The sequence below is a fragment of the Spermophilus citellus genome, assembly GCF_964194105.1.
Source record: "Spermophilus citellus genome assembly, chromosome: 3".
Classification (NCBI taxonomy): Eukaryota; Metazoa; Chordata; class Mammalia; order Rodentia; family Sciuridae; genus Spermophilus; species Spermophilus citellus.
The window spans coordinates 89,590,577-89,613,688 of record NC_138184.1 but is presented as its reverse complement, the minus strand read 5'-3'; the positions used below and the strand labels follow the sequence as shown (position 1 = coordinate 89,613,688).

Below are 23,112 nucleotides of genomic sequence, written 5' to 3'. Positions count from 1 at the left end.
AGATTATATGATTGGTTGCAGCCATCTGAGTTTGGTAAATATATTACATAACCACAAAATCAGCTAACAAGGCATTTCTCAGAACATGTCTTCACTGCTGGCTATGTATGACTGTACTCTTCTATTCCTTCAGTCCCCAACTCTTCCTGGCCAAACCTCCACATATTTACTGGATTTCACCCCTTCTCATATACTTAAGGGCTTGATCCTGCAAAAGTCCTGTCTTTAAACCATTAATCTTTACCTCTCTACTAACTCAACACTCAAAAAAAAAAAAAAAAAAAAAAAAAAATCACTGAAATCCTCCTGTTACTCCCCTAATTCTTTACTCTCTTTGATAGAAAATGACTATAGAGATCCTGTTCTACAGGGTTCTCTTGGATATAGTCCAAACAGACCCTCAACCTCAGCACTCCAGTGTTCTTAAAAAGGTCATGACTTATCTGTGCACAGTGAGATACACGCTGTAATCCCAGAAATTTAGGAGGCTAAAATAGGAGGATTATAAATTCGAGGCAAGCCTCAGCAACTTAATGAGATCCTATTTCAAAAATAATATTTTAAATAATAAAGCCTGCTGAGCATGGTGGTACATGCTTGTAATCCCCATTACTTGGGAGGATGAGGCAGGGGGATTGAAAGTTCCAGGCCAGGTGGGCATGGTAGCACACGCTTTTAATCCCAGTGGCTTGGAAGGCTGAGGGAGGAGGACCACAGGTTCAAAGTCAGCCTTAGCAACTTAGTAAGACTATAAGCAACTTAGTGAGAACATGTCTTAAAATAAAAAGGGATGGGAATGTGGCTCAGTGGCTAAGTGCCCTTTGGTTCAATCCCTGGTATATCCACCCCCCTGCCCAGCCCAAAAAAGTTCCAGGCCAATCTGGGTAACTCAGTGAGACCTTGTCTTAAAAAATAAAATAAAGTAATACAGGTTCTTAAAATCTTAGAACAGTGGAATACTGTCATACTGAATCATAGGTACTGCTGACCAAGCTAAAAAGGAAACAGGCAATAAATAAACAAGCCACCAATACTTACTTTGTGCAGTAGAATTGTAGCATTTCCCCTGATAAACATACCGGATTTTTCTTTCAATTCCATAACATGTCTTGAATTAATTAATGTGGTTTCACCAAGTAACTTTTAAAAAAGAACAAAAGAATCTTTAAGTCCACTTCTATGAATCATTCTAAAAACTTGCCTCAGATAATAAAGAACACCAAAAATTTATGTTTTCTGCAAAAAACTTAGCTTTTAATTTATAGTGATAGAAAATTGGAGGTAGGGTGGGAAGACTGATTTGGAAGAGGAAAAAGGAACTTTTAAGAATACTCTTGGAGGGCTGGGGATGTAGCTCAAGCAATAGCGCGCTCGCCTGGCATGCATGCGGCCCGGGTTCGATCTTCAGCACCACATACAAAGATGTTGGGTCTGCCAAAAACTAAAAAATAAATATTAAAAAATTCTCTCTCTCTCTTAAAAAAAAAAAAAAATCTTGGACTGGGGTTGTGGCTCAGTGGCAGAGCGCTTGCTTATCATGTGTGAGGCCCTGAGTTTGATCCTTAGCACCACATAAGAATAAATAAATAAATAAATAAAATTGTGTCTATCTATAACTAAAAAAAACAAATAATAAAAATAAAATACTTAAAAAATATTCTGTATCTTGCTGGATGCAGTGGCACAAGCCTGTAATCCCAGCGACTCAGGGAGCTGAGGCAGGAGACTAGCCTCAGTAACTTAGCAAGGACCTAAGCAAGTTAGCAAGATTCTGTCTCAAAAAAAAAAAAAAAAAAAGTGCAGATATAGCTCAGTGGTAAAGTGCTCCTGGGTCCTATCCCCAATACCAAAAAAACAAAAATAAACAAAAAAACCTCTATATTTTGATTGTGGTATTGGTGATAAGAGGGATACAATGGTTGACACATTTAAAACATGAGCATTTTAATTTTGAAAGATATACCTCAACAGAGTCAATTTAAAAAAGAAAGAATCGGTAATTAATGTGAATCAACAGAGTAATGGAAACAGAGACAACTTCCTCTGAGACCTATTTTCATAAGCAAGTTATCAACAGGTGGTTTGTCTTATAGAATCTCTTCTATAATGCTGTTAGGAAATAATTATAATTGGGTAAAAAAAAAATGGCAGAAGGATACTGCACTAAACTTAGATGTGAAGAACTATCAACCCAACCGAAAACTGTAGGGAACTTATTTCACCTCCCTGAGTTTGAGTTTCCACATTTCCAAAATGGGAGTTGTCGGGCAGAGTGAGGATGGATATGTGTGCCAAAGACTGGGCACAGAGGTGCACACCTATAATCTCAGCAACTTGGGAGGCTGAAGTAGGAAGATCACAAATTCACTGGGCAACTCAGTGAGGCCCTCAGCAACTTTATAGAGATGCTCTCTCAAAAAAAAAAAAAATAAATAATAAAATAAAATAAAAATTAAAAAAGACTGTGGATGTAGCTCAGTGATAAAGTACCCTTGGTTCAATCTCCACCAGCCATGCCCCCCAAAAAGTGCAGGGGCTGGGGTTGTGGCTCAGTGGTAGAGCACTCGCCTAGCACATGAGAGGCCCTGGGTTCAATCCTCAGCACCACATAAAAATAAATGTGCAAAACCTTGAATTATACCTAAATTTAATAGATGTTTAACAAATGTCCCTTAAATTTTACACATGATTAATTTTTTTGCTACAGGATCAAACAGGAAAATGTGAACTCCAAATTCTTTTGTCTGGCAATGCTTTTGTATCTCTATTTACCCAAAGTCAAAGTATTTGTTCTAGAAACTACACCTTCTCATTCACACTGGCATTCATGAAGTTGGACATAGAGTGCTGGAGGCAAGTACCAAAGGAACCAACTACAAATCTCAGCGCCAGCTCCCACTGGCTAGATTCCTGGAGGTTCTGAAGCAGGGTAGAGATGGAACATATAACAGGAAAGATAAGGTTGTCTCCTGCAAAGTGAAAAAAAGAGTTTTAATATTTACATGTTTTATTTATTTTTTTTTTAAAGAGAGAGAGAGAGAGAGGAGAGAGAGAGAGAGAGAGAGAGAGAGAGAGAGAGAGAATTTTTAATATTTATTTTTTAGTTCTCGGCAGACACAACATCTTTGTTGGTATGTGGTGCTGAGGATTGAACCCGGGCCGCACGCATGCCAGGCGAGTGCGCTACCGCTTGAGCCACATCCCCAGCCCTATTTACATGTTTTAAACAGAGAAAGATCATATAAAGAGAAACTGCTTTCAGGAACACTCTACTTTTAAAATTTATTTTTATTTTTAGTTGTAGATAGACACCATACCTTTATTTTATTTATTTATTTTTATGTGGTGCTGAGGATCCAACCCAGTGTCTCACACATGCTAGGCAAGTGCTCCACCACTGAGCTACAACCACAGCCCAGCCTACTTCGTCAATGCAGGTTAACGGTCATGGAATTCATTCTCAGAGTTAGTTAATGACAGAGGTAACAGGAGGCTGGATTTAAACAAAAAAATAACTAACTTCATTAAATAATGAGATATTTTGATTATAATTTGACTATTTAAAAAATCACCTGTGGATAAAAACTGTTTCTCTATATGGAAGATTAAATTTAAGATTCATAAGTGTTAATATTATCAGCCAAATCACATAAGCTACTGATCTTCTGGAAAATTAATAATAAAATACTAAATAATTACAAAAAGGAAAAATTCAGATTAATATTCAGATTTTAAAGGAATTTCTGTATTTGTATATTTATAAAATTATAATATAATGTAATATACTTCTGATATTAAATACCTTCCCTAATGGAGCAGTATGGCATACTTATAGAATCCAAGGGATATCTTCTGCTTTCTACAAAAGAAAACAAAAATTTAATACCACTAAATAAAATAACACTCTTATAAAGCAAATACCCATATTTATTTATTTATATGGTACTGGGAATTGAATCCAGGGCATTTCACCGCTGAGCTACATCTCTAATCCTTTTATTTTATTTTGAGACAGGATCTTGCTAAGTTGCCAAGGCCAACCTTAACTTGAGATCCTTCTGCCTCAGCTCCCAGGTCACTGGGATTATGGATGGGTGTGCACCACCATGGTTGTCTGAGATATTTAAATATTGTGCTATTATCAAACATTCTAAAGCAAACTGCTGCTTTAAAAAACAAAACAACATTAACTACACAAACAGAAAAACACAGAGATAATTGTACAACTTGAAAAATTTCCACAAACTGAATATAGCAGAACAAGATTAAGATATAGTACATGATCAGCACTCAGAATCCCCCACATGCCCAATATATTTATTACCTACCCATAAGGGTCACCACTTCCCTGACTTCTAACACCATGGCTTAGTTTTAGCCTGTTCTTTTAATTTATGTGAATTCAATCATACAGTATGCATTCTTTTATATCTGGCTATTTTTTCTCAACATTATGCCTGTGAGATTCATGTACATTACTGTATATAGTTCTAATTTCAAACCTCTAGTTTAAATTTGCATGAAGCAGAAATACATAGAAAATAACACTACAAGTGAAATTTACCAGCAAGAGGCACAAATGATGAAATCAACTCATAAATAATTGGTAGCACCATCTGTGACTCCAGAACAATTCCATCTTCATTGAAGAAGTCACTGTAAGACCACTCTTCATATGGATCCTTATGAGTTCCAAAGGAAGCCTAAATACCAAACCATAAGAAAAGACAGAACTATGTATGCTGCAAAACATATTTATCATAACCAACTAGCATGCAGAATCAGGTGTTTTACAGCCAAGCAATGTTGATGGATAAATACAACTGTGTACACTGGCACTCTACATACACAGTTCCAGAGCTATGGATTCAACCAACTTTAGAGCAAAACATTCAGAAAAATAAAATTGTGTCTGTGCTGAACATGTACAGACTTTCTTTTTTTTTTTTTTTTTTTTGGTTTTTACCCCCTAAGCAATATAGCAGAACAAAGACAGATACACTCTTTGTTTCTTCTGGGCTATGGCATATAAAAATTTCATTTTAAATTAAACATCTAACAGAAGAATAATATCTAGAGAGGCCTCACTTGAGGTCCAATGTTTCAAAAAACAGTGTAAATTAACACCAATAAATGACTGGAAAAGAGAAGGGGCTTCACGCCTATAAGTAGGTTTTCAGTGTATAATAAGAAAATGTAAGAGACGAAAATGTAAGAGACGCAGTATTTTTGTAAACTATGCAAGTCAAATGATACAAAGTGGCACATATGGGTTGGCAGGGATTTTGTTTAAGAAAAAAAAATTTTAAAGTGATTTACTTTCATTAGGATTCCACAGTCATCCATGTGGCACTGTCTGGAAAGCTCCACGGCTATTAATGTGTATTTACATAGCTCTAAAGCATCTAGTAAAAAATCTGAAAAATAGAAAAAAATCATAAGGCTCCCATTTTATATCTTTAAAACAACCATTTTATAATCGCCACTCAGAATTCTAAGGTTTCCACACAGCTATAACTACTCTAAATGCAGTATGAGTTAGTATGAGTTTTTTCCTTAAGCCAAGTACTGTCAATAGTCAGAAATGACATTGTTGATATTTTGAAGTATTTTAAAATTATAATTCCTAAAAGAGAATCAATCATAGTTGTCACTTTGGAAGGAAGAAGTACTATCTCTTGCCTAGTTACTGGAATGCCCAAACATACAGAGAAGGCATTTAGTAGATAAGTGTGCAAGGAACCAGAGAGTACAGTACTATTATCGGTGTTGTCACCTGGACTGCAGATGGTGGCAGCTTGGCATGCTAGATCGTGTATCTCAGAAGGGAGATTCAGTCCTACGGGTGCTCTCATTGGGATGTCATTAGCCAACATCTGACAAAGCTTCTGACACGTCAGGAACAGAAGTCTCCCTGTGTCGGCATTGCAGTGATGCTTAAACAGGTCTCTGGAGGAGAGGAAATGTGGATGGTTAGAACACTCATATCACAAGCAAATGCATCGGCCTTTCTTGCATTAGCATATAAGCTGTTACTGACACATAAATGTCTTTAAAATGTTTTCATGGCATATAGTGAACCTCATTTTTCAAATTATTTTAAAAACCATTAAATGTCAAAGGGCACAACACCTAAATTCAATGGTTATGTTATATAACTTGCCAGTATTTGTTACATTCCTTCTATGCTACTATATTCTGGCACAGAGGCCACAAATGGGCTCTCAGGGTAAGAAACCAAAAGTTGCTTTTGAGAAAAAAGGTGTCACTGGTCCTGCACTTGTTACTTTTAGACAAGTGGGGAAGTCAGGGGTCCAGACGTCACCTGCATTTGTTCAGCGCTGTCCTGACATTCCCGTCTTTCAGGGCTCGCAAAGCCAGCTCTGCCTCCAGCTCTTGTGGGGACACCTGTAAGGCTAATGCTTGTCCATGAAGCTTTGATTTGGTGCTCAGGCCCGTCCCCTCAGCAGCAATGGGCTCTCTGGTGCCCCCGGGTTTGTGCCTGGCCTGAACAACTTCATGAGCTTTAATGCACTGTTCACGGAGATTTGCTACCACGGCACTGTTGCTATAATCTTCAAATGAAAGAAAGACCTCAAAGTTCTCCTGCAGAAATAAGCAAGACAAAGTTCCAAGTCTGCTTAGTCTACCCTGTGTTCAGAATCATGATTATGTTTCAAACCTCTCCCTTGGAGACTACTCCCTTGTAAATTAAGAATTCTAAGTCTTTACATTTCAAGTTACAAAAGTAACTATCATATAAAGCTTGGAAAATAGAACAACATCACTATATCCTGGGGTTTCTGTTTTAGCAGTGCTGAATTTTGAGCCAGATAATTCTGTGTTGTAGGGAGCCCTGAACAGAAAGAGGGAGGGTTTAAGTGTTAAGTTTGGACAAGTCTTCGCTATAGGTTTGAAGAAATCAGGTTTGTTCTTTTCCATGACTTCTGGTTGGCTACAAACTCCAGACTAAGGATTTAGTTACCTGACTTAGTAAAAATTCCACTGAAAGTTGCAAAGAGGTAGTAAGGGCAAATTATACCCTCTGTTTTGATGCCATACTTCAGAGCAAAACTAGGGTTTCCTAGTCTTTGCAATTCTTTAGGATGAATAACATTTTGTTGCACAAGGTTAAGGAACTGTCCTACGTGCAATACAGGAATATTTAGTTGCATTCCTGGCCTCTACCCACTACATGCCAGTAGCACTTCCCCGCAATCATGATGGCTGAAAATCACTCCAACTTGCCAAATGTTCTACAGAACACAAAACTGCTCCCCCTGCATTGATAATAGCTTAACTTAATCAACACTGAACATTTTCTTTCACTAGCATTTTATGGCTATATTGCATAATTTCATTTATTACCTTTTCAAAATAACACTGAGTATTTTTTTAACTTTCCCTGCCATTACCCTGTCTTTATACATATAATAATTATTCTTATTTTTGAACTCATGGTTTCAATATGTTGCCCACACTGGCCTTGAACTCCTGGGCTCAAGTGATTCTCCTGTCACAGCCTCCTTTATAGATGGGACTACAGGTAGGTACCACATTCCTGGCTGTAAATATTTTCAAATGGATGCTTCCTCCAAAAAAATACTAGTGATCTTTCCCTGAAAAGGATGAACCATGAGGAAATAGCTGTACTCAGAAATCAATATGAGAGCTTACTACTGATATTTACTGTAGATATACTGTTGAAAACTCTATTCATTATATATCACAGTACCACCTGGATTAGAAATCAGAAATTTCTATGCTTGGAGAGCCATTGAAAACTTCTGGAAGGATACCCGAGAAACTGGTTGCTGTGGCTACAGTTATTGTGGGAAACAGAAGAGCTGGAGGGTCAGAGAGGAAAGAGACTTATTTTTACAGTGCTTGTATACTTATATATATATATATATATTTTTTTTTTTTTGGGGGGGGAGGGTGGTCAAAGAATTCATTCTTTATTGCTTACAATCTGAAGTGGAGAGTTAATTTAAATAAGCTTATGTATATTTTTTTTGTTGTGGTAAAATGAACATAATATGAAATTTACCACTTTAACCATTTTTCCTCTTAAAGTCTTTCAATCATGTACTTCGTGAATATATAAGTAAACAAAATGTAAATGACTGGTTTCTCTCCTTCTAATGTGCACCTTCTCTGGAAGCAATGTGGCTTCTGCATATCATCAACAGGCATTGGGAGTTTTATGGGATATGTATTTTTTTGAATATTTAAAACTCTAATTTTAACTGCTGAATGCTAGTAAGACAGTATGAAACAGAATAACAGTTTCATAACAGAAGTCATAATAACAATAACTGCACAATAACAGAAGTAAGGGTGCTGAGTCAGACAGCATGAGGAGCCATGAAAGGCAGCAGGGAATGAGTGTTAATCTGATGCAAGGTACTTGTGTTTTGCTAGGCTGGGGATGAGACCTAGGGCATAACAAAAGCTAGGTAGATGCCCCACCAATGATCTTAGAATTGTTGAGCGTCTGAGTACTCCTCTGCAGAAGGAGGAAAACAGCCACCTCCACAGCCGATGTGCATATCACAGATATACAATAAATGTTCTATCAACGATAGCAGGATAAATACACATGACACATACCTCTTTCAAATTTAAGAACAACATAGAGAAGTTAACTTATGTTTACTACCCAGAAGCCTTTCACAAAGACAGCAATTAACACAGTAAGTCTCAAGCTTTTGGATCATAGGACTCCTTCATTATGCTCTAGGTTGGATAATTCCACTTGTGTTTAGTGAAAATTGGCAAATTTGTAGAGACAGAAAGTAGATCAAAGGGAGTGGGGGAATTGCAATTTAATGGCCACAGTTTCTGTGTGAAGTGATAAAAAGTAGACACATGTGAAGGTTACATAACACTGAACAAAATTAATGCTGAGCTACATACAGAAAAATAGTTAAAATGGACAATTTCATATGTATTTTACTAAAATTTAAAAGATTTAATAATGCAATAGGCCCCAAATCATGAATTATGCACTTTAAGTGGATGAAGTATGGTACATAAATTATATCTCAAAAAGTTGGTGAGCCAGGCACAGGGGGTGTACGCCTGTAATCCCAGCAGCTCAGGAGGCAGAAGGATCACGAGTTCAAAGCCAGCCTCAGCAACTGCAAGGCCCTAAGCAACTCAGCAAGACCCTGTCTCTAAATAAAACATAAAAAGGACTGGGGATATGGCTTGGTGGTTAAGTGTCCTTGAGTTCAATCCCTGGTGTCAAAAAAAAAAAAGTTGGTGAGAGAGAGAAAAGTAGTATGTGAAGTATCTGATGGCTAGGACAGCACATTTTAAGCAGGCACTATTTTGAATACACTCATTGGTTGGGTAACACCATTCGGGGTAGTGCAACATGTGTACCTGTAGGCTGGCCACCATTTGAAATTGTTTCAAGATTTCTTCACATTCATCCTTCTTCTGCACATTGTCTGTAATTAAATTTTTAAAAGTTATAGCAGACACATACAAATTCCCATATACAATGGTTTGAATGTGTACTCAGAATTTCAGGTGTCTGTGAAGTGTCCAAGACCTCTGTCCTCATGAATGGATCACTGTTCATGGATTCATGGAGCAGCTCTGTGAGAAAAGCAATGTCTCTTCAGCACTTCCTCTAATTTGCTCAGTCTTACCATCTGACGCTCTCTGTCATAGCATGATGCAACAAGAAGGCTCTGATAAGATGTGAGCAGATACCAGTAACATGCTCTTGGACTCCAGAGCCTCCAAAATCATGAGCTAGGTAAGCTCCTAATCTTTATAAATTACAGGAGTTTTGTTACAGTAATAGAAAGCAGACTATAATTGGCTTTGGTTCTCTTATAAGTATATAGCATTTTTTTCAGATGCTAATATAATACAATTTAAGTGCAAAAAGAGATCTAATTTGAAATAAGAAATCTAATTACTCTTTCTGGAGGTAAAAAAAGGAAATTTAAGTGTTAAAAGAAAAATGGTCATTATTCTGAAATAAATTATAGCTTTTTTTCCCCCAAGAGTTTTCCCCCCCTTTTTTTTGTAGTTGTAGATGGACAGCATGCCTTATTTTGCTACTTTTTTTTTTTTTTTTTAATGTGGTGCTAAGGATCAAACCCAGTGCTTTACACATGCTAGGTAAGTGGTCTGCCACTGAGCTACAGCCCCAACCCCCCAAGAGAGTTCTTTTCTTAATTGTTTTAAGTTTAGGATTAAGTAGGGTTTGTTACCCTGATCATAACCAACTAGATGTGAGAAAAATGAGCAATAGGTAAAAGTTACCAAAGAAATTCAGCCTAGCACTGAATAGCTTACTGAAGCATACAAATAAACACATGGGTTTTAAATGCTTCTGTTCTTCCACTATTGATTAAAAAAATAATGAGACAGAAAGATTTATAATGATAAAAATGAGAAAGCTCATAAAGACAATAAGAAATGAAATCTGAGGGTATGATGAGAGGTGTCATTGTGCCCCATCAAAACAAAACCAACATGAGGGAACAGAGGCAGATCCTACCTTTCTGAATGTCACAAAGTATTTTAAGAATATCCACTGATGTCTTTGCCACAGACATTCTCCAGGCCTTGTCCTAAAAAGAAAGATGCAAAATCAAATCTATTTCCTTTTCTAACCACTTTGGTAGTACATATGCAAACAAACACATAAAACCATGGAATCGCAAGCTGGGGTGTACCTCAGTGGTGGAGCATTGCCTAGCATTCAAGAGGCCCTGTGTTCTATACCCATAGTACTACAGAAAAGAAGGAAGGAAAAGTCCAGATGGTGGTATCAGACTTGTGTTGAGTTGTGTTGTGTTGTGTTGAGGCTCTGCCACTTTGTAAAAATCTCAGAAAAGTCACCTATCTTAAAAGCCTAGTTTATGAACGTAACCTCTAAAGAGTTAACAATAGGGCCCAGTTCACAATGAAGTGCAGTCTCTATTTACAATACTGAATCTAATGTCTACTATTAATAATAGCATAATGAAGATCAGGTGTTAAAAAACAAAACTCACTTCCCTAAGGTAAAAAATAATTGAATGGATGGCTGAGAGAAGCTGGCAGGCACCTACCCTTCAGGGTCTGAAAAATCAAACTACCCTGGATAAATTAGGTATTTAATTCCTCATCTCTAAGGAAGTGAACTGGCTCTTTCAACATCATTTCTAAGCCTCAATTATTTAAGATTATTTAGACTTACATTGATCTGCAGATGACATTATTGTTTGAAAGTAATCATACCTTCACTGCACAAAATATTATTTACATATCAAAGGATTGTGAAAAACTCTTCCTCTACAACAGCTGGTTCAGTGAATCCTTCTAATTTACAGATCCTGGATTATTCATTGTGGGCCAAATTATTTGCTCAAAATAGGTGTATCTGGTTTTCTCCTATAAACCAAATTTACACAGGAACTTTTACCAGAGACCACACTAGCAATGAAAAGGGAAGACCTTCCTGTTTGTGAGTCTACCTTTTGTATCCTCTTCAGATCCATAACCACGGGGTTCACTTCTACTTTGTTAACTGAAAACCTCACCTCTTTAGAATCATCTGGCTCCTCTTGTAATGCCAGTCGTGCCCAGATGATGACTCTTTCTGCAGTTTTCTCAGTTTGGGCAGGAGGCAGAGACCGCAACAGGAGGAGACAGTCTTCACCCTATGAACAGTGTTAGAAGGGAAGAAAAACATCTGCTCCCTGCAAAGGGCAGCTCGGATTTACCTCTTTCTTTTCTATTTAAAAATGAAAATAAAGGGAAAAAGAAGAAAAACCTGATTTCACTTACCTAGCATGTATGAGGACCTGGATTTGATGCCAAAAATCAAAGAAAAAAAAAAAGTACTCTGAAAAGTAGATTATTGTTGAGCATTTTAAAAAGTCTGAAAATTGCTAGGCACAGTACTGCACATCTATAATTCAAGCTACTCAGGAGACTGAGGCAGAAGGGTCATAAATTTGAGGCCAGTTTTAGCAACCTAGTGAGACCCTGCCTCAAAATAAAAAATAAAAAGGGCTGGAGACATAGTTCAATGGTAGAGCACCCCTGGATTCAATTCCCAGCATTGAAAAACAAAAAATCTGAAAATTCTGCCTTGGATGACAGCAAACCATAAAGTAAAATTCAAATTCAATCCTAGGTACTGAAGACTATCATACTTCTTAATAATGCCTATGATTGGGGCTGGGGTTATAGCTCAGCAATAGAGCACTTGCCTCACATGTGTGAGGCACTGGGTTTGATCCTCAGCACTACATAAAAATAAATAAAATAAAGTAAAAATATTGTGTCCATCTTTTTTTTTCTAAATTTTTTTTAGTTGTAGATGGACACAAGATCTTTATTTTATTTGTTTATTTTTATGTGGTGCAGGGGATCAAACCCAGTGCCTCATGCATGCTAGGCAAGCGCTCTACCACTGAGCCACAGCCCCGTCCCTTATGTCCATCTTCAGGAGAGAAAAAAAAAAGAATGCCTATGATTATAGAATTATATGAAAATAAAGACACTTAAAAATATAAAAGAGAAGACAGGCAAAGTGGCACACCTATAATCTCGGCAACTCAGGAGGCTGAAGCAGGAGACCACAAGTTTAAGGTTAGTCTCGGCAACTAGAGAGGCCCTAAGCAACTTTCCAAGACCCTATCTTAAAATTTAAAAAAAAAATTTTTTTTAAAGAAGGGCCAGAGGGGGCTGGGGATGTGGCTCAAGTGGTAGCACGCTCGCCTGGCATGCGTGCGGCCCGGGTTCAATCCTCAGCACCACATACAAACAAAGATATTGTGTCCACCGAAAAAAATTAAATAAAATAAATTAAAAAAAAAAAAAAAAGAAGGGCCAGAGGACTTCCAAAGTGTGAGGGCCTGGTTCAATACCCAGCACTCAAAAAATCAAAAGATATAGAAAAAGAAAAGCCATGCCTTATTCTGAAATTGAAGGGTTCTACGATATATAAAAAAACATACATCTAAGTTTTATTTAACCATCAGAGTATAAACATCCATTAGCTAATCACAAAATACTTTTAAAGAACTCACACATTAAAAAAGAAGCCATTCAAACAATCCTATGTTTTCATGTTATTACAACTTTATTTTGTGAAAATTAGTTCAGATAGTTTAGTCTCTATTTTTAAGGATTTTGTTAACAAAGAAGTCCTATGAAATGACTACATAAAACTTTCATACCTGTTCTCTATCAATTAGGTCAATAATCCTTAGACTGTAGATTTCATCATCAGAAATCCTATACGCTTGAGCCACCTTTAAAGCATCTTCTAAGGAAGATGGGACATCCTGCTTGAGAATGTATCTGACTACCCTCTGAAACAGAGATAATAAAAACAGAGATAATATACGACCTCTCGTAGAGAATACAGGAATCACCTACTTACGAGGGCTAAGTAGCCATAAAATTAAAATAATATACCAAAACCTCAACACACTCTCTCTCTTTTAATATTTTTAGTTGTAGATGAACACGACACCTTTTTTTTTTTAAAGAGAGAGAGAGAGAGAGAGAGAGAGAGAGAGAGAGAGGGAGGAGAGAGGAGAGAGAGAGAATTTTAATATTAATTTTTTTTAGTTTTTGGCAGACACAACATCTTTGTTTGTATGTGCTGCTGAGGATCGAACCTGGACCACACGCATGCCAGGCAAGTGCGCTACCGCTTGAGCCACATCCCCAGCCCTGAACAAGACACCTTTATTTATTTATATATGGTGCTAAGGATTGAATCTAGTACCTCAGGCAAGCACTCTACCACTGAGCTACAACTCCAGTCCACAAAACTTCAACTCTTGATGACTAAAAAACTAAACTCCTATATGAAACATTAAAACACAATTTATACTCTAAATTTTGACTGTCTTTTTAATTTACTATCATTGTCCTTAAAACTCTAAACTAAATACTCTTATACCTATAGAGAAACGTAAAGGAGAATCTAACTATGTTAATCTCTTAGAATATAAAACCTTCATGAAATTTCCCATGTTGCTCTAGAAACAGGAAAATAAGGGGAAAAATGGTCTCTAACTAGCATACTCACCATTATTTCATTGTTTAAGAGATTCACCTCTCTTATCCCATAGCCTCGTAAAAGTTTCTTCATTTCCATTAGTTTGTAACTTTCCTGTAGTAACTTGACTCTAAAAATAAATGAATTGTGCTTTTTATGAAATACTTTGGGGCCCAGTAAATAAAAAACATAAATGAATGTCAAATCAAGATGGGAGGTTTATCCAGGGTACAACACACATTGTCTGCTGGGCTGTCCTTACTTGGGATGGTCCATTTCCAGGTGTTGCTTCACCAGCTGCTCCACAGCTGCACTCCAGGGAACCACTGCCGCATACATTATCTTAAGCACAGCATCAAATATAAGCTACAGCAAGAACACATGTGGACGATGACAAGCCCTCAGAGGTACACTTCATGTAAATTAATGGCACTGCATGCATCAACCGGAATATTTCACCTTCTGACTGTGAGAGCACATATTTTTTTTCCCATTTACACACATAAAGAGCAAACTTATTATTTAGAAAAAATTCAGAAAAGTATTTTATCTGTTGAAAGTTATGTCTTTCTGCTGCCTCTGCAGTCTGTTTAAAAATAATGTCTGTGATTTTATTCATACTGTATTTTGGATGGTAACAGTATTACAAAGTCAAAATAAAGGCCAAGTATTACTTATAGCCACAGAAACCCTGAAAACAAATACACTCAATTATCCATGGCAATTCTCCTGAGCGGTGGAAATGAGAAAATTTTCACTTTTCATTTTCCATAATTAAAGAAAATAGAATTATGAGTGATTTTTATGTTCTTAAATTCTTTTTTCATACTAAACAAATAACATTTTTTCATACTAAACAAACACCACTTTTATGATCCAAAAAAAGCCTTGAGAAATCCAGTGGCCACTGTTTACTTACATCTGTGTCTGACAAACATCCTATCACTGCCATGGCCTTTGCTTCCCATGCTGTGTCAAAAAGCGAGGTGGACTTTGAGCTACATCTTTTCAGTAAATCCTAGGAAGGGATAAACATGCATGTTTATCAAAAATTAAAAACTCTCAGCTGGGTGCAGGGGTGTGGGGCTTTAATCCCAGCTACTCAGAATGCTGAGGCAGGAGGAATGCAAGTTTGGGCCAGCTTGGGCAACTTAGCGAGGCCCTATATTAAAATTAAAAATGGATGGGGATGTAGTTCTGTGGTAAAGCACCCCTAGGTTCAATCTCTAGTACCAATAAATAAAAATAAATAAATAAATAAAAGCTATCACTTAAAAAAAGAGTATACAAAGATAGATTAAAAGTCCTTTATGGACGCATAAAAGTAAAAAGAAACCCAAAATTCTAATCAGCCACAAATGTGGAACAATGGTAAAATATTACAAAATTATCAAAACTTTAGCTGTCAGTGGTATATAACAGAAAATTTAAAAAACATTCTTTTATAAATTAGAATTATTGGTGCATGGTAACTGCAGAAAATAATGGGTTTCTGTGTGACAGGAAGAAAGAAAACATCCTTTTTGGGGAGGGAGTGGTGGTGGCTGAGGATTGAACAGGGTTCTAGCCCTGAGGTATATCCACAGTCCTTTTTATGTTTTGAGACAGGGTGTGCAGAGTTAAGATGCCCAAACTAGCTCAAATTTTCAATCCTCCTATCTCAGTCTCCTTAGTCGCTGGGCAGAAGAAAACATTATTAAAGGATCTTCAAATTAGATCATTATAGTACATAATTGCTAGGCTACAAATATAGGTCAGAATAGAGCACACTCTTAGCATGTTCAAGGCTTTATGTTCAATTTCCAGGACCAAAACCACAAAAACAAAAACATAAAAAAAAAAACATTATATTTATTGAGATTATGCCCTATTATTTCACAATAGCCTTTTGGAGAAATTCCTATTATTTTGAGATTTTTTTTTTAATTTAATTTTTTGAGATGAGGTCTCACTATCTTGCCCAGGGTACTCTCAAACTCATGGTCTCAAAATGATCCTCCCAACTCAGCCTCCCCAGCAGCTAGGACTACCAGCTACTGTGACTAGTTCATGTTATTCCCTTTCACTTAAGGCCCTCAGTCAGTAATAGAATTAATCCATGTTCTTAACTAATACAATATGCTCTGTGGTAATGCACATCTATATACCAGCATCTCAGGAGGTTGGGACAGAAGGATTTCAAGTTTAAGGAGTGCCTGGGCAACTTGTTGAGATCCTGTCTCAAAATAAAAAATATAAAAGGGCTGGGACATGGTTCACAATTACATCCCCAGTACCACATACAACAAAAGCAGTTGAAATAAAATGTGTCATAAGTCCCAATGGTAAAGCATGACATTCCTTAAAAAGTTCAACATTTAATACAATGATACACAGCACAGACCCCTTAAATAACAGCAGATATAATGGAAATATTACCTCTATGTACAACAAGAGAAGTTCCTCCTCTTGCAAGTCATGTTCCTGCATGTAAACTCTTATACTCTTCTCTAAGACAGAGGGAATAAGTTCCGGGGCCAACACTCTGTCAAACATTCGGAATACTATGGTGGTTCCATTTTCCTGGATAGTAGACAAGAAAGATGGCATAAACGCAGAATCTAGCCATAACTGGATACAACAAACAAAACAGTGTGCATAAGCCTCAAATTTTACCTTCTCAAAATCAGAGAGGGACAATCTGCAGTTGTATTTCCTATGCAATATGATCAATTCTTGCAAGTTGTTTACCAACATACGTAACTGACCTACTTCCTCCGTGTTTTGATAGTCCTTCTAAAACAAAAAAGCATTTAAACTGTTAAAGACACAGAGGTAAAATGTGAGACGGAAACAGTCAAACTTATTTCAAAGAAAATAATGATTATGTACGTAAGAGGAAACCTGTAGGTTTGAAGCAACTTATGCTTTAAATTTTGTAGAATTTTAACTGAAATCATCTAGTTAATGTTAACATAGATCAGAATTGGAAAGAAATTTAAAACAGAAAAATAGCAATATTGGTACACATTTTCTTTCAGAACCCAAATATAATTGGGTACACAAATATCATCCTAATGGTACTCAATGACCTATATATACATATATATATATATATTTTATATAGATCATGACACAATACAAAGCTATAACATTTTCTAAAAAGTTACATGCAAGGAACAAGATTTTTTAAACTATTTATTTATTTTTTTGTAGATGGACACAATACTTTTATTTTATTCATCTATCTCCATGTGGTGCTAAGGATCGAACCTCACACATGCTAGGCAAGTGCTCTACCACTGAGATATTTCCCCAGCCCAGGAACAGATTTTTATTGATAAGAGGCAACTAACAGGGAAAAGATAAAGTAGTATTTTTTAGATCAAGACAAAAAAGTTCTTGTATGAAAAAAATATATTTCAAAGTGAATATCAACAGACTACTTGAGTGTTACAGAAAAAAAATCTCTATTTTTAGAGAGCATAATCAGTAGATACAATTAATAGCACCTATATCAAAAAGTAGGAGGAAATTGATTATTTTGGGGTCATGAAATTTAAATATTATTATCTTTGTAACTGAAACTTAAGAAATAATGTGACTTTATAATATATATTTTAAAAGTCACATTTTTCTGGTACTAAAATACTTAATGCTTCAGAGGTGAGATTATATTATGTCTTACTTACACATGAATTTATAAGCTAAATTATGGTACTTCTCACAAATTTTTAAAAATATAAGAATGTATATTTCTTCTCAATATAATAAATGCATTCTAGTTTTAGAAACCTCAAGGGGATAACAAATGAACTTTAAGAAATCCAGGAGCCAAACAATAAATTTACTTTATTTACCTCAAAAATAGTACCAACCTTCCTGATCTTAGCTCTCCCTCTAACAGTGCTTGTGCACACCCCCCCACACGCATATATACTTGAATGTTGGGGATCAAAGCCAGGGCCCTGCACATGTTAGGCAAGGCACCTGAAGTTCACTGCTGAGACTGTTAGTTCCATAGTTTTCATAATTTCATCTTAAAAAAGAAAAAAAAAAAAATCAATGATATTTTAGCCATAATCCTATTGGATTATCTAAGAAATGCAATCAGCTTACTAGTTGAAATCAAAGAGGCACACCTGATTGTTGCAGTCTTTGAAAATGAAATCCTAATGCAGAAAATCCCAGTTATACTACTTAGTAGAATGTTTTTATATTGCTTTCTCTTTTGTTGGTTCAACACAGAAGCAATTTAGTGAGACCCTGTCTCAAGATAAAAAATAAAAAGGGCTGGGATGTGGGTCAGTGGTAAAGCACCCTAGGTTCAATTCCTAGGTCCAATAAAAAAACAAAAAAAGGCATATAAAAACAGAAAAATTAAAGAAAACGGATAATATTTATGCTCTTTAATATTAGAAGGGTTTTGACAAAATTCATTTCTTTAACAAATTACAATTACAATATACATAAATGTATAATGGAGTATTTCATGACTAAAAATCCATTCTGTACATCATACCAAGGAAATCCAATGCCAGGGGGATGCCAATCCCAATTCATCTGTTTTTTCTGCTGTGAAAAACACCTCTGCAAGTTGAAATCCATTTTCTGGCCAGTTTGCCTTTAAAAAATATTATGGAGCATTAGGAACAGAGTTTATGCTATTGGGAGTGTACAAAATGTCTTTTTCATGTTAATTGTACTGGTTTTACCTTATCAGTTAATTCAAGGTTCCTGGCTGCTTGTTCTAACCATTTTGCGAGAATTTTCTGAAACAGATATGTCATTTAAAAGTAAAATTCTCAATAGGTAATCAATAAAATAATGAAAATCCTCTATGTTCATCATTCCTAAATTATTATTTGTTAATTTATTTTTTGTAGCATTGGGAATCAAACCCAGGGCCTTATACATCCTAGGTAAGTGGCATACCATTGAATTATACCTCCGGCCCAAGGACAATCTTTTAAAAGAGACACTTAAAAGAACTAACTTGTGTTAACATGACTTAGTCTTCAAATACCTAATGAAAAAATAATAAAATTGAATCACGAGGAGTGGAAATACCGGAGGAAACTCACCTGTCCTTCAGGAACAGTCCTTCTCACAAAAGGGATCACATCATTTTTAAGCCATGGACAAAGTTTTTGCAAAGAGACTGGTGTGGAAATTGAGTTGAGCAAGTTCTCAAGCATCTTCACATCAAATCTGCTTTTGAAATTTGCCTAAATCATGCAGAGTGAGAATTAAGACTTAGCTTACAATTTTAACTGACAACTTCCCAAAAAAGCAAAGACCATTTTAGGAAGTCATCTCAAGGAATATTTTATTGACTTAATCTGAACATTATTTACTAGGTGATTTACTCTATGCAAATGATTCAAGTTAGGGGTCACAATCCCTTGAACTCTCATATCAGTGACTGCCAGATAGAAACCGGAACCAACAAAGGTGCTGCAGAGGAAAACATAGTTGGAGGTGACAGTACAAATACTAACAGATAATGTGTCCACAAACACTGAGATATTTTCAGAACCTAACATTAGATATTAATATTGGCCAACATTCAGGGATTTGGATGAATGATTTTTTAAAAATTAATTAATTGATTAAGGAATTAAAGAGATGGGGTCTCATCATGCTGCCTAGGCTGGCCCTAAATTCCTGAGCTCAGACAAGCCTCCTCTCTTAGGTTCCTAAATACATGGGACTACAGAGGCATGCGACCGTACTTGGCCTTTCGATAAATACTTTTAACAGGCAACTCCTATACCACGATCTGAATTGCAGCAGAAACATCCTTTCTATCCTCATATCATTCAGAGCCCATCAATTAACCAGTTAATAAAATGTTGTCTAATAAACTAAGATTTGGAATCAATTAAATTCTGATGAGATAAAATCAGGTTCTATGATATCTTCATAGCACTTCCTCTGATTTAATATTGTCAGAGGATTATTTTCCCTAGGAAAGGTCACACCTTATCAATCTGAAAACTTTCTATTGCCCAGTTACATGTGTTGGTTGCCCTGTTAGCTTTCAACACTGAGTCAATAACCCATGTTAGAAACTGGAAAGCTATTAGGAAAATAAAACACAAAATGTATTACCTGATGTCGAAGCCAAAGATACTGTGCACAGACAAGGTTTCCTTCTCTTAGCTGTAAAAATATGTCTTTAAGATCATCTTCATTATTCAGAAATTCAATCCAAGAACTACCACTGGGAAGTTAAAGGGAAAAACACAGTTAACAGTTTATAAAATTAATTAAGGTTTTATCTTGTAAGTGGATATCCTCATAAAGCAAAAAATGAAAACAATTCCAAAGATTCCACATTGAAAAATAAGTCTCTTTCTTTCCAGATCTAAAGAATTTCTGTCATCTCCCCCAGAGGCTTAGCTTTCTGGTAGGGTTCCTCAGATAATCACTATATACATTAACAACCATTTTAACTCTTAAATGAATAAATTTTTATATGCTATATAAACATTAAAATTATTATCATCTTGGTGCACATACTAAATCAGTATACATAAACAATTTTTCTTTAAGGACCACACAGCATTCCATGGCATGAATATACTATTATCTATTTCCCTAAGCTCCCAGAGTTGAATATTGAGATTATTTCCAGTCTTATAACCAACAATGATGCAATGACAATATAGTTCTGATTAAAATTCAGATATAGATGATGAATATTTCCTCGAGATGATATAATGACAAATAAAATCCCCCCAAAAGCTTGTCCCATGCTCAGATGATAAAAAGGAACAATTTTTGTTAAAGTCAGGAATAAAAAGATATCTATTAACTAATTATTTATTTATTTATTTTTTAAGTCTTTTTTTTTTAAGAGAGAGAGAGAGAGAGAATTTTTAATATTTACTTTTTAGTTCTCGGCGGACACAACATCTTTGTTGGTATGTGGTGCTGAGGATCGAACCCGGGCCGCACGCATGCCAGGCAAGCATGCTACCGCTTGAGCCACATCCCCAGCCCTAACTAATTATTTAGAAAGGTTCAGGTAATACCAGCCAATGAAATTGGGCAAGGAAAAAAGGAAATCAGAACTTATGAGGCAAAACTATTAATATTTGAATGTGTAATTATACACCAGGAAAAATAGGACCAACTGATTGAATTTTTTTTTTTAAAGAGAGAGTGAGAGAGCGGGGAGAGAGAGAGAGAGAGAGGAGGGGGAGAGAGAGAGAGAGAGAGAGAGAGAGAGAGAGAGAGAGAGAGAGAGAGAGAGAGAGAGAATTTTTAATATTTATTTTTTAGTTCTCGGCGGACACAACATCTTTGTTGGTATGTGGTGCTGAGGATCGAACCCGGGCCGCACGCATGCCAGGCGAGCGCGCTACCGCTTGAGCCACATCCCCAGCCCCTGATTGAATTATTAGTATGAATAATAAAGGAATTCAATAAAGTAGCTCATTTTAAAAAAATCTATAGCTCTCTACAGTGTTTAAAAAAATCATGAAGCAAGAATTAGGCAAGAGAAGGAAATAAAAGGGGTAAAAATAGAAAAAAAAAAAGAAGTCAAATTCTCACTGCTTGCAAATGATATGATCCTATACCTAGAAATAAAAAAAAAAATACCACCAAAATGGTGCTAGAGCTAATAAACAAATTTAAATTTAGCAAAGTAGCAAGTGACAAAATCAACACACAAAAATCAATAGTTTTCCTATATAGCAACAATAAATCTGCTGAGAAAAAAAATCAGGAAACCAATTCCATTTACAATAACCTCAAAACAACAACAACAACAACAAACCTAGGAATAAATCAACCGAGAAGTGAAAAACCTCTACAGTGAAAACTATAGAACACTGAAGAAAGAAACTGAATTAAGACTCTACAAGATGGAAAGACTTCCCAAGCTCTCGGAAAGGCAGAATTAATAGTTAAAATGACCACATTACCAAAAGCAATATATAGATTCAAAGTATTCCCCACCAAAATACCAATGACATTTGTCACAGACCTAGCAAAATCCTAAAATTCATTTGGAAGAATAAAAGAACCAAAATAGCCAAAGCAATTCTAAGCCAAAAAAACAATGCTGGAGGCATCATAATACCTGACTTCAAATTATAATACAGATTTATAGTAACAAGAACTGCATGGTACTGGCATTAAAAACAGACACTTAGACCAGTGGTACAGAATAGATCCCAGAGACAAACCCACACAGATAGAGGCATCTGATCCTTGACAAAAGCACCCAAAAAATACACTGGAGAACAGGGCCTTTTAAAAAATGGTGTTGGGAAAACTGGTTATCCATATGTGGAAGAATGAGACTAGACCTTAACACTCACCCTACTCAAGTCAACTCAAAATGGATCAAAGACCTTGGAATTAGAACAGAAATATGCAACTCCTAGAAGAAAACATAGGATCAACATTCCAGTATACATGCAATGGCTTTTTCAAAAGAATCCCTAAGATCAGGAAATAATGTCAAGAGTTAATAAAGGGGATGGCATCAAATTATAAAGCTTCTACACAGCAAAGGAAACAATTAGAAATGTGAAGAGAGAACTTACAGAATGGGAGAAAATTTTTGCTAGCTACTCTTCTGACAGAGGATTAATACCTAGTATATATAAAGAACTCAAAAACCTACACTCCAAAAACCAAATAACCCAATTAATAAATGGACAAATGATTTAAAACTTTTCAAAAGAAGAAATACAAATGGGTAGGGCTGGAACTGTGGGTCAGAGGTAGAACGCTTGCCTCGTATGCATGAGGCCCTGGGTTCAATCCTCAGCACCACATAAAAATAAATAAATAAAAATAAAGATATTGTGTCCATCTACAACTAAAAGGAAAAAAAAAAAAGAAAAAAGAAAGAAATACAAATGGCCATCATTAGCAATTAGGGAAATGCAAATCAAAACTACACTGAGATTTTATCTCATACCAGTCAGAATGGCAATCATGAAGAATATAGATAATGACACAAATAAGGAGGGGATATGGAGAAAAAGGAATACTTTTGAACTGTTGGTGGGATTATAAATTAGGACAACCACTATGGAAATCAGTATGGAGACGAGGCATCAATCCACCATACGACC

General features: G+C 36.0%; 1 protein-coding gene across 1 annotated transcript in view; it reads right to left on the bottom strand.

The window, feature by feature from the left end:
* Window positions 1-23,112, bottom strand: part of KNTC1 (kinetochore associated 1) — a gene marked incomplete at its 3' end in the record, with an annotated part of 89,940 nt that overhangs the window by 29,529 nt on the left and 37,299 nt on the right. The window contains exons 21-40 of the mRNA XM_081283250.1: window positions 20,126-20,237; window positions 19,096-19,239; window positions 18,727-18,783; window positions 18,534-18,635; window positions 16,688-16,807; window positions 16,451-16,594; window positions 14,952-15,050; window positions 14,295-14,398; window positions 14,063-14,162; window positions 13,200-13,334; window positions 11,553-11,672; window positions 10,526-10,598; window positions 9,391-9,458; window positions 6,326-6,606; window positions 5,777-5,949; window positions 5,320-5,417; window positions 4,565-4,703; window positions 3,803-3,859; window positions 2,818-2,969; window positions 1,039-1,140 (exon numbers count right to left, since the gene is read on the bottom strand). Coding sequence (XP_081139376.1) covers window positions 1,039-1,140; window positions 2,818-2,969; window positions 3,803-3,859; window positions 4,565-4,703; window positions 5,320-5,417; window positions 5,777-5,949; window positions 6,326-6,606; window positions 9,391-9,458; window positions 10,526-10,598; window positions 11,553-11,672; window positions 13,200-13,334; window positions 14,063-14,162; window positions 14,295-14,398; window positions 14,952-15,050; window positions 16,451-16,594; window positions 16,688-16,807; window positions 18,534-18,635; window positions 18,727-18,783; window positions 19,096-19,239; window positions 20,126-20,237 — 2,380 coding nt within the window. The remainder of the gene's footprint in view (window positions 1-1,038; window positions 1,141-2,817; window positions 2,970-3,802; window positions 3,860-4,564; window positions 4,704-5,319; window positions 5,418-5,776; window positions 5,950-6,325; window positions 6,607-9,390; window positions 9,459-10,525; window positions 10,599-11,552; window positions 11,673-13,199; window positions 13,335-14,062; window positions 14,163-14,294; window positions 14,399-14,951; window positions 15,051-16,450; window positions 16,595-16,687; window positions 16,808-18,533; window positions 18,636-18,726; window positions 18,784-19,095; window positions 19,240-20,125; window positions 20,238-23,112) is intronic.